General features: G+C 40.1%; 1 protein-coding gene across 2 annotated transcripts in view; it reads right to left on the bottom strand.

Moving 5' to 3' along the window:
* Positions 1 to 8,870: 8,870 nt before the first annotated feature.
* The window catches only part of LOC144381292 (uncharacterized), a 34,213-nt gene continuing 29,895 nt past the window's right edge, over positions 8,871 to 13,188 (bottom strand). The window contains exons 3-4 of one of the 2 annotated variants that reach the window (XM_078068233.1): positions 12,843 to 13,005; positions 8,871 to 9,040 (exon numbers count right to left, since the gene is read on the bottom strand). In XM_078068233.1, the coding sequence (XP_077924359.1) occupies positions 8,973 to 9,040; positions 12,843 to 13,005 (231 nt within the window). In that variant the 3' untranslated portion in view covers positions 8,871 to 8,972. Of the gene's footprint in view, positions 9,041 to 12,842; positions 13,009 to 13,188 lie in introns of both variants that reach the window. The other variant, XM_078068232.1, reaches the window with a different exon arrangement.

Below are 13,188 nucleotides of genomic sequence, written 5' to 3' on the forward strand. Positions count from 1 at the left end.
GGGGCCAAGATTAAGCATTTCTAACTAGCTTAAAGGTAATGCTGGTGCTGCTGGCTTAGGGACCACATTTTGAATGCAAGGCATGAGATAACATGGCATTTATTTGGAATCAAAAATAAAACTTGTAGAGTTCAGTCTCTGCTGTTTTTTGTTGTTTTTTGTTTTGTTTTGTTTTTGGTCCTCATTACTATCTGTGTAAGCACATAAATACCAGTTTAAGAACTCTCAAGCTGCAAACAGTTGTGGTTATGTGGGGATGGAAGTAAAAACAGAACAATTTTTAGCGGGGGGAGATCAAATAAACATTATCCTTCACATGGGACCAAATGAGGCAGAATTCTGTGCTCCTATTCAGGGCTACATCGACTGAAGGTTTGAAGTTCAGGGAAGTAGCTTAACCTTTACAAAAGCAAAGGGAAAATGCTGCCGAGATGGGTATTAATCAGAAGGCGACAGGGGAGTAATCCTAAATGGCTTCCCTTATAGCAATAATAAATAATCAGCAATTTTCACTTTGCCCCTATGTAAAGGCTCTCAAGCCACTTTGCATATTCAATGCCAGGAATTCTCACATTACTAAATAATAAAATGGAAGACAGATACTTCAGTGTGACGGAGACACAGGCGCACCCTACATCTATGTTGTGAAATATGAACATGAATGTGCAAAAGGAGCAGCTCGCCCGACAGAGTCAACAGCCAAGCTATGAATGAACAACAAAGGTCTGCATTTTACAGAGTCACGTTTACAGATGCTTTCATGGGGCGCCTGGGTGGCTCAGTCGGTTAAGTGCTCGCCTTCAGCTCAGGTCATGATCCCAGAGTCCTGGGATCAAGCCCCGTGTTGGGCTCCCTGCTCAGTGGGGAGCCTGCTTCTCCCTCTGCCCCTCCACCCCACCCCCATCCCCGCTTATGCTCTCTCTTTCAAATAAATAAATAAAATCTTAAAAAAAAAATCCTTTTGTGAAGCCATTATAGCATAAAAAATTCTCACGAAAATAACAATCCCAACAACGTGTAAACTGGGGAGTAGATTGTCCTTTCCAAAGAAAGGACAGAACCAGGAAAAGCCCCAGAAGCATATATACTGTGAGTTATAGAGTGTTATTTATACTCCCTGCCGAGAATATTTTTAAAAGGCAAAAACATCTGAAGAAAAAACAGATTGAACTCAGGATTACACAGAAATATTATATATTGAGATTAGATGATCCAGCTGTATGTCTGCAAATTAACTTTAAATAAGAGACAATAAAGCATGGTTAGGGCATGCATGAATCTTCGAAATCTACAGCTTGAGATTGGAGAAGAGAATTCTAACAGCAACCAGAGAGACAATGAGTCATCCACCCCAGGGCTGGATATATGTTTTCTTGTTTAGTGATTAGGAAATTAGAAAAAATGGAATCAGTAAAAAATCTGCAACATAAAAAATGGCACTCAAACTGTAGATAAATAATATATACATATTTTTTAAGGACACAGCAGAAAATAAATTTTAAAATATATCACTTTGTACTCAAAATTTTCAAAGAAATACGGGCTGTATGTAATAAGAAATTACAGATAGAATACAAAAACCAAAAGATTAATATTTGATATAAAAAGGAGGCTTGCTCAGAAGCACATATAGTTTAAAAAGTAAAGTAAAAAAAGAATTAAAAAAAATCTAAAACTATAATCACAGATTTAATGTCAGCATTGAAGCATTAAAGACCATGTTTGAATCTAATGGAAATTAAATTAGTGTGATGGAGGGCAAACTTGTGAATATTTCAGAATTTATTGAAAAAGAAAAGAGAAATATGGAATCCTGATGATATAGAAGAAAGAGAATGAGTAATGATGTAACGTATATATATAATTGGTGTTTCTGAGAAAGAAGACAAATCAAACAGAAGCAATAATTTAAAATATGATAGAATCTTTCCTACATTGAATAAAGTCATGATTCTGTGGATTAAAATCATTCCTGAGTACATGTGACAGTGTAAGTAAAGACTAACTTCCACATTTCCGCATTTAACCTGGTGAAATTTTTAACTTTGAAGCATAGAGATGATTATAAGTTCTGGTTATTTTTGTTGCAGGAAAAAAAAAAGCTCCTTCAAAACTGAAAATAATATTGTCATGCTCACAGATTATGTGGGTCGAGTATGTGGAAAGCACTCAGTGAGGATTAGTTGAAGACAAAATGCACCTGAAATGCAGATGTGATTTTGTTCAGGCTTTTGCAGTAGGGAATGATGTTCATTAATGAGGACCATCACAGAAAAAAGAAAGGGGCAGGGTGGTCCTTTGTGGTTGGGTGTTTCCTGGCATACAAGGGTGGGAGGATTTCTCAGACTTCCCTGCTTTCTGGGAACCTACAGGACTCCAATAATGTTCAACAGTGTTAAAGGCTTATCTCTGTCCCACAGCATCGAGGAACTTAGCTGGGAATTTCTGATGGTTGGAGATGACCTGAAGGCTTCTTTATTCACACATCTCTTGTATTGGCCAGCATGTCCTGAGGGCTAAGATGGCAAACTGAAGTGTGGCCTCTCTGTGGAGCTTGGCTTTCTCACAGCATGGTGACCTCAGGGTGATTGGACTTGTTCTATAGTGGCTCAGGGCGACAGGAGTGCATTTGCCAAGCAAACCAGACAGAACGACATTCCCTTCTGTGGCCCAGTCTTGGCCATCATACAGCATCACTCCCACCTTATTCTAGTGGTCCAGTCACAGGTCGCAGCCACAAGACCCCAGCTGAGAGGAAATAGATGCCCCATTCCAACTGCAAGAGTGTCGACGAATTTGTGGCCTTGTAAAAACATAGCCACAACCAACACTCTGACTATAAATGTTATATATTCTGCCACATGACTTATCCAATTGCAGCAGCCACACAAGGTCTAGGATCTGATTATCCATATTGGGTCCAGGTGCATATGACGTTCTTCTGATGTGGATCTTCCAGAATGGTTCCTTCCTTCTGGTGATCTGGGAGCACAGCAGACTAGTCACCTCTGTCACGCCCAACCAACAAACAATAGTGGAACAGGCATAAGATAATAGATAATAAGATGAGAGCTAGAAGGCATATTCGTGCTTAAAAACAGGGAAATGGGGCGCCTGGGTGGCTCAGTCGGTTAAGCATCTGCCTTCGGTTCAGGTCATGATCTCAGGGTCCTGGGATCAAGCCCCTCATTGGGCTCCTTCCTCAGCGGGGAGCCTACTTCTCCCTCTTCCCCCCACCCCCACTTTTGCTTGCTCTCTTTCTTTCTCACAAAAATAAATAAATAAAATCTTTAAAAAAACCCAGGGAAATGGAAGGCACACAGCAGTCACTGTGATTAGGGCTGTGTTCTATCCCTTGGGGGTTGTTTGTATCAGGGTTCTCTAGAGAGACAGAAAGAAGAGTATATATTTGTGTGTAGAGAATAATGTGTGTGTGTACATGTATATAAATGAGTACATAAATAAATGTAAATTTTTAGGGAAAGATGTATATATATATATATATATCTCTATCTGTCCAGAGAGAAAGATTCATTTTAAGGAATTGGTTCATGCAATCGTAGGGGCTATCAAGTCTGAAATCTGCAGGCAGCCTGCAGACCCAGGGAAGAGCTGATACTGTGGCTGGAGCCCGGACGCAGTCTGGAGGCAGAACGCCTTCTTTTTTGGAGGACTTCTGTCTTTTCTCCTAAGACCTTCAACTGATTGGATGAGGCCCATCCACATTATGGAGGGTCATCAACTTTACTCAAAGTCTGCTGATGTACATGTTAATCACATCTACGAAATACCTTCACAGCAACATTTAAATGGAAGTTTGACTCAAAACTAGACACCATGGCCCAGCCAAGTTGTTGACACATAAAATTAAAGCTCACATTGTTCTTCCCCATTCTTGGCTCCACCCTCTAAGTCATTGCTCTTTTCCCAAGGAAAATTGTGTTTGCAAATGAATAGGGAGCTCAGGCCTGGAGCCCAAAGCCTCTGTATGTTGTAATGTTTGTACTGTCTCTGTGTCTTTGGGGTAAATAAAACATTTGCCTCTCCTTCTTCCTCCTCCTCATTGTATAAAAGCTAACTCTGAAAGATAACGCCCTGTGCTGTCCTAAGTATGCTGTGTGAAGGAACTCACTTAATCCTCCCAGTAGCTCCGTCAGAGAGGCATTAACTTTTTCTCTTCCATTCAGGGCAGCAAAAGAAGCAACTGGAGAGGGGTTTGCACAAAATCACACAGCCTTACTCAGCAGGGCTGGGACTCTAACCAAGTACGTTGTCCACACACTTACAGCTACTGCACAGTGTACGTCACATGTGAGTAAAAGCTTTTACTGGCCTGCTCACCTTCTCTCAACCAGCAGCGCCAGCATGCTAATATTTTCAACTAATTGGCTAAAATGTAGTGAACATAGTAGAGGCAGTCGTCTTGGTTATGAAAAACAGACATCTGTCAACTTTAGTTAGAGCTTTTGGAAATGGCCAGGAAGAGCAAGGCTGATGAACTAATAGATCGTCTTTATCGTGTAAAGCTAGGGGGAGGGATGGTGCAGGGAATTCGGCCGCAAATATCCTACTGACTAATTCTGTTGAGCCTGCTCGAGGAGCAGAGGAGAAGCTTCCCATTTTATGACTTCTCTCTGTTCTTTGAGGCGAGAAGAAAAGGTATGCTGGTAGGCTATAGCAGTGGTCACATGTTCTTTAATTAGTGTGCTTCTCACATCCAAATAATTGGCTGTTCTCCAGAATTTTCAATGAGTTGTCAAAGAAACTCCTGCAAGAGCAGGAAGAAGAAAGGAGCAGGACACGGTTGAAAAAGGGCTTCTATTTTGGGATCTTGCTTTTTTTCTCCTCCTCTCCTCCCTTTGATTCTTCTGTTGTGTTTTTCCTATTCTCTTGAACTTTTGGGGGGGAAAAAAAGGAAAAAAAGAAAAGAAACTTCGTATATACATTTTCCTCCCTTTCTTTTCCAATAAGTCAAGAAGTCAAGAAGAGGAGAAAAGTCACACGTAAGGAGTTTGAAGGAAGCAACCACTTTGCAGTGGAAAGGCGCAGAGGTCTCCAGGAGCTGTCCCAGATTCTAGAGGGCATTCTCTTTGCCCCCCACCCCGCTGCCCTGCCTGAAATTGGAGCAGATGCCTCTGCCGGCAAGCCATCTGTTTGGCCATGTGCAAGGGCGTCCTACGGTTTTTGCGTGAGATCTATTTGCCTGTTTCAACAGTGTGGCAGATTGGGGATATGAAAATCTAGTGTTCGATAGGGATCTGCCTTCACTTATTGAACTCCTCCTTTTCCCGGAGTCTGTTTTTTTTTTTTTTTTTTAAAGATTTTATTTATTTATTTGAGAGAGAGAGAATGAGAGACAGAGAGCATGAGAGGGAGGAGGGTCAGAGGGAGAAGCAAACTCCCTGCCGAGCAGGGAGCCCGATGCGGGACTCGATCCTGGGACTCCAGGATCATGACCTGAGCCGAAGGCAGTCGCTTAACCAACTGAGCCACCCAGGCGCCCCCGGAGTCTGTTTTTAAATAGAGTGAACACACTGTATGTGATTGCCTCGAACCTAAAATTCAGCCTCTGGAACAGGGGATGGTAGAAGCTGGAGAGCAAGAATGATGTGTTCGATCAGAGATGCCAGAAAGAGAGCATCACCTTTAACCAGTCACTCATTGGGGCCGGGGGCCAACAAAGCAATAATCCTTCCCAGAAGGTCCCTGGGAATATCCCTAATATCTTCCTCGTTCCTCAGCATTGCCCTTTTCTAGTCCCCTTAATTGAACTAGATATTGAATCAGAATATATCTAGTGACATTCACTGTGGACCTCTGCTGAAGCCCCTCAACTCAAAACATTTGGAATGAGTTGTCCAGGAACACTTGGCAAAGAGCAATTAAATGCCACCCTGTACGCTCATGCTTAATTATCTTGTTAGGGACACACTGTAGGTCATTGCATCTAAATGCAAATTTTTATATTTGAGATTTTTATTGTATTTGAGAAGTCAAACGATTGTTACTTTATATGGAAAGGGATTGCGGCTGATTAACTGTGGGACCCCAGGTGAGCAACAATGAGACAAATATTTCCTTGATTCCTTTAGAATAGACTCTTCCTCACCCCCATTATGTTTCCTTTCCTGAAATTTTATTTCTCCTCTTGGGCTGCTGGGTTCATTTTGCTGATGAGGAAGATGAGGATAAATAGCACTTTAAGAGCAGATTACAATAAAGCACTAACATGGTGGTATGGGACAACTTGCCCCAAGACTGATGTTTGTTGCATCTGGGGGCTAACCATTCTATCAGTGATTTTCCAACTTTGGACAATATTTTTCAGCATTACACCTACACCCACTACATATATATAAAATCTCATGAACCTACACTTGATGTTATTATTATACTTTATTTTCTATTTTATTCTGCTCCATTCTATTTTTTTAAAAAAAAATCTTTAAATGCTGATTGCAACCCAGTTAAAAGATTTTACAACCCAATAAGGAATCTTGATCCTCAGTTTAAAAAAAAAGAAAGAAGGGGGATAAATTGCATTAGATGTTGCTCCTGCTCATAGTATTTCTAAGCTTTATTAAATCCCCAAATGAATGATGGAAAAGTGTTCCTAAACAATACCACCAGCCCAAAGTGCTAATTATAAAGGGCCAGCCTAGAATCAGATAAAGCAGCAGGACTGAGAGCAGCGACACGAGTGTGCAGTGGAATTTGCTGAAGATGGCGTGCTTGGCAGCAGAAAGTGTTCCCCAGCGTGTTGGCATTATGTTTAAAATGATGCCAGCTTCCAAGGGCATTTTAGGTTCACAAATGGAAATGCTGGTTGTGCTTAAATGGTTCTTGGGCACTGCTCTCTCTCTCCATCACGCCTGCTCAGACTGTTAGACCACCAGGGGTCTTGTGAGGTAAGATGACCTCATGTCCGATGCCGGCCATGCCTATCATTTCTCTCACTACCTTCCCGACTGAGTTTGCTGTCATTACCTTTCACGGCATTCTTTTATGGTTAACAGGTCTATTTTACAAATTCTGACTCGTCATTCAATATGCATCCTTTGTCGAGAGTAGCCCTCAGTTAATCTAGAGCCCAAAACATTAATGCCAAACATTCCAACTTTACTAAGATGGAGTAGAGGGGAAATTATAAACTCCTGGAGAGAAGAGAGGGATGGGAGGGGGCAGAGGAAGAAAGAGTACAGAAAATATCGACTGAATGTCTTCTCTTTGAGACACAATACAAAAGACATAGTGTTTTATTTAATAATAACAACCCCATTAAGATGATGGTAATTAATCTTATTTATTTGAAAATGATCTTCAGAAAGGTTGAGCTAAATTTTCCAATGTCACATAGCTAGTAAGTGATATGGATTAAAATATAGGTCTGAGCCTTATTCACGAAAGCCAAGACATGGAAACAACCTAAGTGTCCATCAAGGCATGAATGGATCAAGAAGATGGGATCTATAGCTACATAGAAGTAGCATAGTGACAATGAAATATTTTGCAGCCCTGAAAATGAAGGAAATCCTGGCATTTAGGAAAACTTGAATGGACCTTGAGGGTATTATGTTAAGTGAAATAAGTCAGATGGAGAAAGACATGTACTGTATGATATCACTTATGTGTGGAATAGGAAAAGGACAAATTTAGAGAAACAGAGGGTAGAATGCTGGTTATTTGGGGTAGGAGCTGTGCAGAAAAAGGAGAGATGTTGGTCTAAGGGTACAGACTCCCAACTATAAGATTACCAAGTTTGGGGATCTAATGCTCAGTATGGTGATTATAACTAATAATACTGCATCATACACTTAAATGTTGCTAAGAGAGGAGTTCTTAAATGTTCTCAGCACAAAAGAAATGGGAACTCTGTGTAAGATGGTGATGATAGCTAATACTATGCTGGTGATCACGTTGCAATTTGTAAATGTATCAAATCAACATGTTATGCACCTTAAACTTACACAATGTTAGTGTCAGTTATACTCAATAAAGCTGGAAGACTAAATAGGAAATAAAATCTCCCCCCTCCACCCCAAATACAGGTCTGCCTGGGTCCTCAGAGAACATTCTTGCTAACATGCATAGGGACTATATCAATTGGAACTTTGACAGAGAAAATACACTCCTGATATTGTATCTCCACACTCAAAATTTCCCTACACATCTGTAAACTCCAAGGAGACATTTGAGATAGAATAAAAGCTGAGCTTGCGATCATGAGATTAACTTTCTAGATCACTTGATGGGTCAGGCAAGATATTCTCCTTTGGGACTTGAGTGAGGAAGATAAAAGAAGCAGAGAGGAGGGAAGGAAAGTCAGGGATGGTGGGGGAGAAAGAGAGATTTAATTAGATACACCACTCCAGGAGGAAAAAAAATGTGGGATATATTGGTTCTTTCAGATAACAGAAGTTATCATGGAAAAGGTTTGATTCAAAACCAATTGTCAGTGTCCCCTTTCTTCCCTGTAATCACGATCCACTGTGCAGATTTGGACTTTGTTCCTGATTGCTTTAGACATGACCTCTTTTTAGAGCCCTAACCTTTGAAAACTTTCCATCAAATCAAGTTGTTTTTATGATTGTTACTTAATGTTTTTGTGTAAGGAAGTTACCTATTTATAATTGAAAACAAGGAGAGATAGTTTTATTGTGGTTTGGTAGATCCTCCCTAGAAGAGGGGCCCTCTGCCAGGTGCTAATTAGATTCCTGTTATATTTTGGCTTCATGCTTCCCACACTAGGGTGAGGAAGAGCTGGGGGAGGGTGTGGAGGGATGCAAGATAATTGAACAAGGTAAAAAGTGAATGCTCGTTAAATTCCAGAATACAGGAGGACTCATTTCATATGATAGGGCTGTAAATATGACTTTTAATGAAATTATGACATGGTTGCCAATAAAAGTCATTTATTCTGCAGTATTACAGTTAATTATACACAGCTGGAGCCATTTAGGGCCTGTCCCATGTTAGCTTTGCCTCCGCTGCCTATTAACCCCTTCAGCACAGATCAACCAGGAACCAGGCAGTTTTAAACCTAAAAAAAAAAAATGTAAAAATAAATATTCCGCGAGACTCGGGCTAGTTATCATCCCACCCCTCAGCAGACCCTCGGGTTGGAGAGCACATCGGAGGAGGAGTGCAGATAGAGAAGGGAGAAAGAGAAAGGAAGAAGTATGCTTTTTTTTTTTCCTGTTTCCTTTTTGCAAAGGCAATAAACAGTTTCCTTGATTTGTGGGAAAATGTATAGACATAACTTTTTTATTACTGGTTTTAGGAGCATTTTAAATGCAGTCCAAATGATAGCAGTGTAACAAAAATACTAGAATAAAACCATCATGAAAAAGTGAAACTGACATACTGTCCTTAACAGCCTAACTAACCCTGCTGACAAAGAGCCTGTCATGGCCGGAAGAGATTTCCATTTCTGAAAATCTTGCGTTCTGAGACGGGTCAATAGTCATAGGAACCCACCGGATAATAGCAATCACAAATAACCAAGGTATCCCACTCGGTTATATTGGAACTGGAATGGCACATCCTAACAGCCCTGTTTCCCGGATGTGCCATGAACAGAAAGATCCCATTTTTTATTTACTAAAATGATCTCAACAATAGATGTAGCTTCTTATCTTTAGTCTGGGAGCCCAGTTGTTGTGAAAACAAGGGCACTGCCTTGTGTCTTTATTATGTGGTGGAAGTTGGGGGACCTTACTCAGTGACAAAAATTGTTACAGGATTGTGGTTTCGATCGGTGTTAACAGTTTTCTATCCATGAGGACTTAGCTACTGGAGTCGTCAACATGCAGTGCTCAGCAAATGTATTTCACAGGTATCTTTGTTGGTCCCATTCCTCTTGGCTTCCACAATGAGTTGCCATGTACAGTAAATGGCAGATGCTTGCTGAGACTGTTTCTGGATTATTTCTGGTCCATAACTGTGTGGTTGTCTGGTTTATTACTGGTTCATGACTGATGTGAATTATTTCCGTCACTAGTTAATGACCATCTGGATTCTCTGCACCAGTGTTAAGTGCTAATAGATTGATTCTGTGTTGTATGTCTGTAGGATTTCATGAAATTTCCGTTGACACAAGCCTTCCCCTGTTTCTCGCAAAAGGTTCAAGGAGCAACTCTTTTATGAGTTCAGCCTTAACTTTGTGGTTGAGAAAATTGCCCCATGTCAAACTGTATACCATTGATCTTTTTTCCTGGGAAGAGGTGGAGTAGAGTAGCAGAGAAAGAATCCTCAAGTTGCTTGTCTATGTCTGTCTTCCCCAGAGGGGTTGCTTACATACAATCCCCATTGTATTTGCTTTTGCGTGGTGCTGCCAGTTTTCTGTGTGTCTATAGTAGAAAAGCCTCTTTACAGAGGGAAGAGAATGATAATGAATGGTCTGTTTATAACTTTAGCCCCTTTCCACCTGTGGTCACATTATTTTAGGGGACATGCTTGTACATTAGTTGATCACAAGGATCTGTCTTATTTCCACACTGTATGACCATCCAGGACAAACGCATGCATCTACCTTTAAAGGGTAGAAAGCATATGCAAATAATTTTTAAAAAACTGAAAGAGTATGGCATGGCTTGGACAGCAGAGTAGCTGACACGGCTTATATATTAATTGTGTGGATGAACCTGAAGGAGGGAAGGAATGCAGATGCACGTGGAATTGACATGGCCTATCTGGTACCTGCAGAGCTCTCATTAATGCACATCTGTCTGCCTGAGACGTTGAAGGTCGTCTATATAATCTGGCCTTTTCTTGCTTCTTCCTCCGAACGTATCATGAGTCATACCTTCTGAGGATAAACTCCAAAATCCCTACTTCAGTAACTTGGTCTCCAAACAAATATTCCTAGCTGGGGCTCAAACCCAGGCAAAAGGGCCGTTTCCGATAGAGAAGGAACACACCAAAAATTTCCCAACTTGTCCAAGGCTTTGATAAGATCCTTTGGATATATAATTTGAAATATTTTTAAGCATAGCTCTGATATTGGCTTTGTCTAACTCTGGAGGAGATGAACAAGTTAGAATATTTTAAATTTAAAGGAGAGAAGGAAGAAATTGAACTTTTAATGCTCTAAATGCACTGGCCTTTTAAGAAAAAACTTTCTCTACCAGCTCAGAAAAAGTCCAGCTGTGCTGGCAATGGCAGATTAGTAGATAAGAAACAAAGAAATGCAAATGAATATCAACTGGCAACAAATAGTCATAAAAATGCACTAATAAAATCTGATACCCTTTTGACACATGGTAAATAAATGACGAATTATTATAAGGTACTAGTTTATCTAATATGTATATTAATCAAGGTCAATCCCTCAATAAATTAGATGGGTTTGATAATTTTGTCTAAACATTAGTAATGTCTTCTCAAATTTTATCACAATGAGGTACAAAATAATTTAATATTTATATAAGATTGGGTTACAAATATTAAATTTATATTTTATGAAAAGCCATTTTATTTTGTACTTTCTAAGTTTCAAAGGGTGTTTCAGGGTCAGAAAAATCATCCTTATTTCCACACACTATTTAAGGTTATGAGAATGGACACGTATATATTTAACTAAGTGAATTGTAAGAATGACTGTCTTTTTAAAGATTGGTTTTTGTGAACTTTAAACAATGCTACAAATCATCTGAGATTGTTTCCTCTACTTGCACTGAGCAAAAACTTAAATGTCATCTCTCTGATGAAATGTCCTTATCTATTTGCAGTTGACCCTTGAACGATGCAAGTTTGAACTGCACAGGTCCACTCATACACAGATTCTTTCAATAAATCCAGTACGGTACCATAAATGTGTTTTTTCTTCCTTATGATGTTCCTGATAGCATGTTCTTTTCTCTAGCTTACTTTATTGTAAGAATACAGTATATAATACATGTAACATACAAAAACATATGTGTTAATCAACCGTTTAGGTTATTGGTAAGGCTTCTGGTCAACAGCAGGCTATTAGTAGTTAGATTTGGGGAAGTCAAAAGTGATATGCAGATTTTCACCTGTACTCTTTGTTCAAGGGCTAACCATACAACAAATTTTTCTCTTTGTAAAGCTCCAATTAGGATGGCAAGTTCAATGTGGAGAAGCCATTCTCTGACTAGGTTAACATATATGTATGGTTTTATACATTTATATACATATACATTTATATATGGTTTTATATATTTAACATATATACATGGTTAACATATATATATATATATATATGTTTTTTCATATCTCTCTATATATAGAAACTAAAGTTAAATATTTTAAATTTAAGAAGTTTTATTTCTAGGTTTGAAATGCCCTTATCAATTGGTGACAATTAGACACTGCTGTTGGATTGGAAAGACCTAGAGATCTGTCAATGCCATTGCTATCTGTGATGTGCTCTTCCCATCAGGATAAGCCCTGGGTAAGCCACTGTGAAACGGTCATGTGTTATCCTCCAGTAGGGGATGCTACTCTCTTCCTCATTTTGAGATTGTTGGTTCCTGCAATAAAGTAACGGAAACTGTTTGGTCTGGGGATCAATAAGATGGTGCCTGGCTTTTCTGTCGTAGGTGCCTAAGGGGTTCTACTACCAATTTCACATCAGAAATGGAATCTTGTGTGGGCGCCTGGGTGGCTCAGTTGGTGAAGCGTTGGCCTTCGGCTCGGGTCATGAGATTGAGCCCCACGTCAGGCTCCCAGCTCAGTGAGGAGCCTGCTTCTCCCTCTTCCACTCTCCCTGCTTGTGCTTGCGCTCTATCTCGCAAATAAATAAAATCTTAAAAAAAAAAAGAAATGGAATCATGTGGAAGAAACATCAAAACACTCATAGCTTCTGCAAATCTGTGTACTTGGTACTCTTGTTACTGCTGCTGGAGTGTCGGGGGATCCTCCTGATGCTGCAGGATTATTTGTGGGTACGCGCTTTCTGCATGGTGCTGCCATTTCTCTTTTCAGGAGCTGCGGAGCCACTGAGCTTTCAGTTCCCAGGTGCAGGTGACACAGGATGAGAGGCTGCTTTAAGGAACAAAAAAGACATTTACTGAATTCTTTTGGCAAGATTCCCCAATTTTAGTATCATTTTTACCTGTTTTTCCTTCAGCCCTTCCAATCTGATTGAAGAAACTGCTGCTTGGGACAGCACCACCACATTTGGGGGTGGGGGGTAAACAGAAGATACAATGAAGAAGAGGAACA

Source organism: Halichoerus grypus, chromosome 3 (genome assembly GCF_964656455.1).
Source record: "Halichoerus grypus chromosome 3, mHalGry1.hap1.1, whole genome shotgun sequence".
In the NCBI taxonomy this organism is placed as follows: Eukaryota; Metazoa; Chordata; class Mammalia; order Carnivora; family Phocidae; genus Halichoerus; species Halichoerus grypus.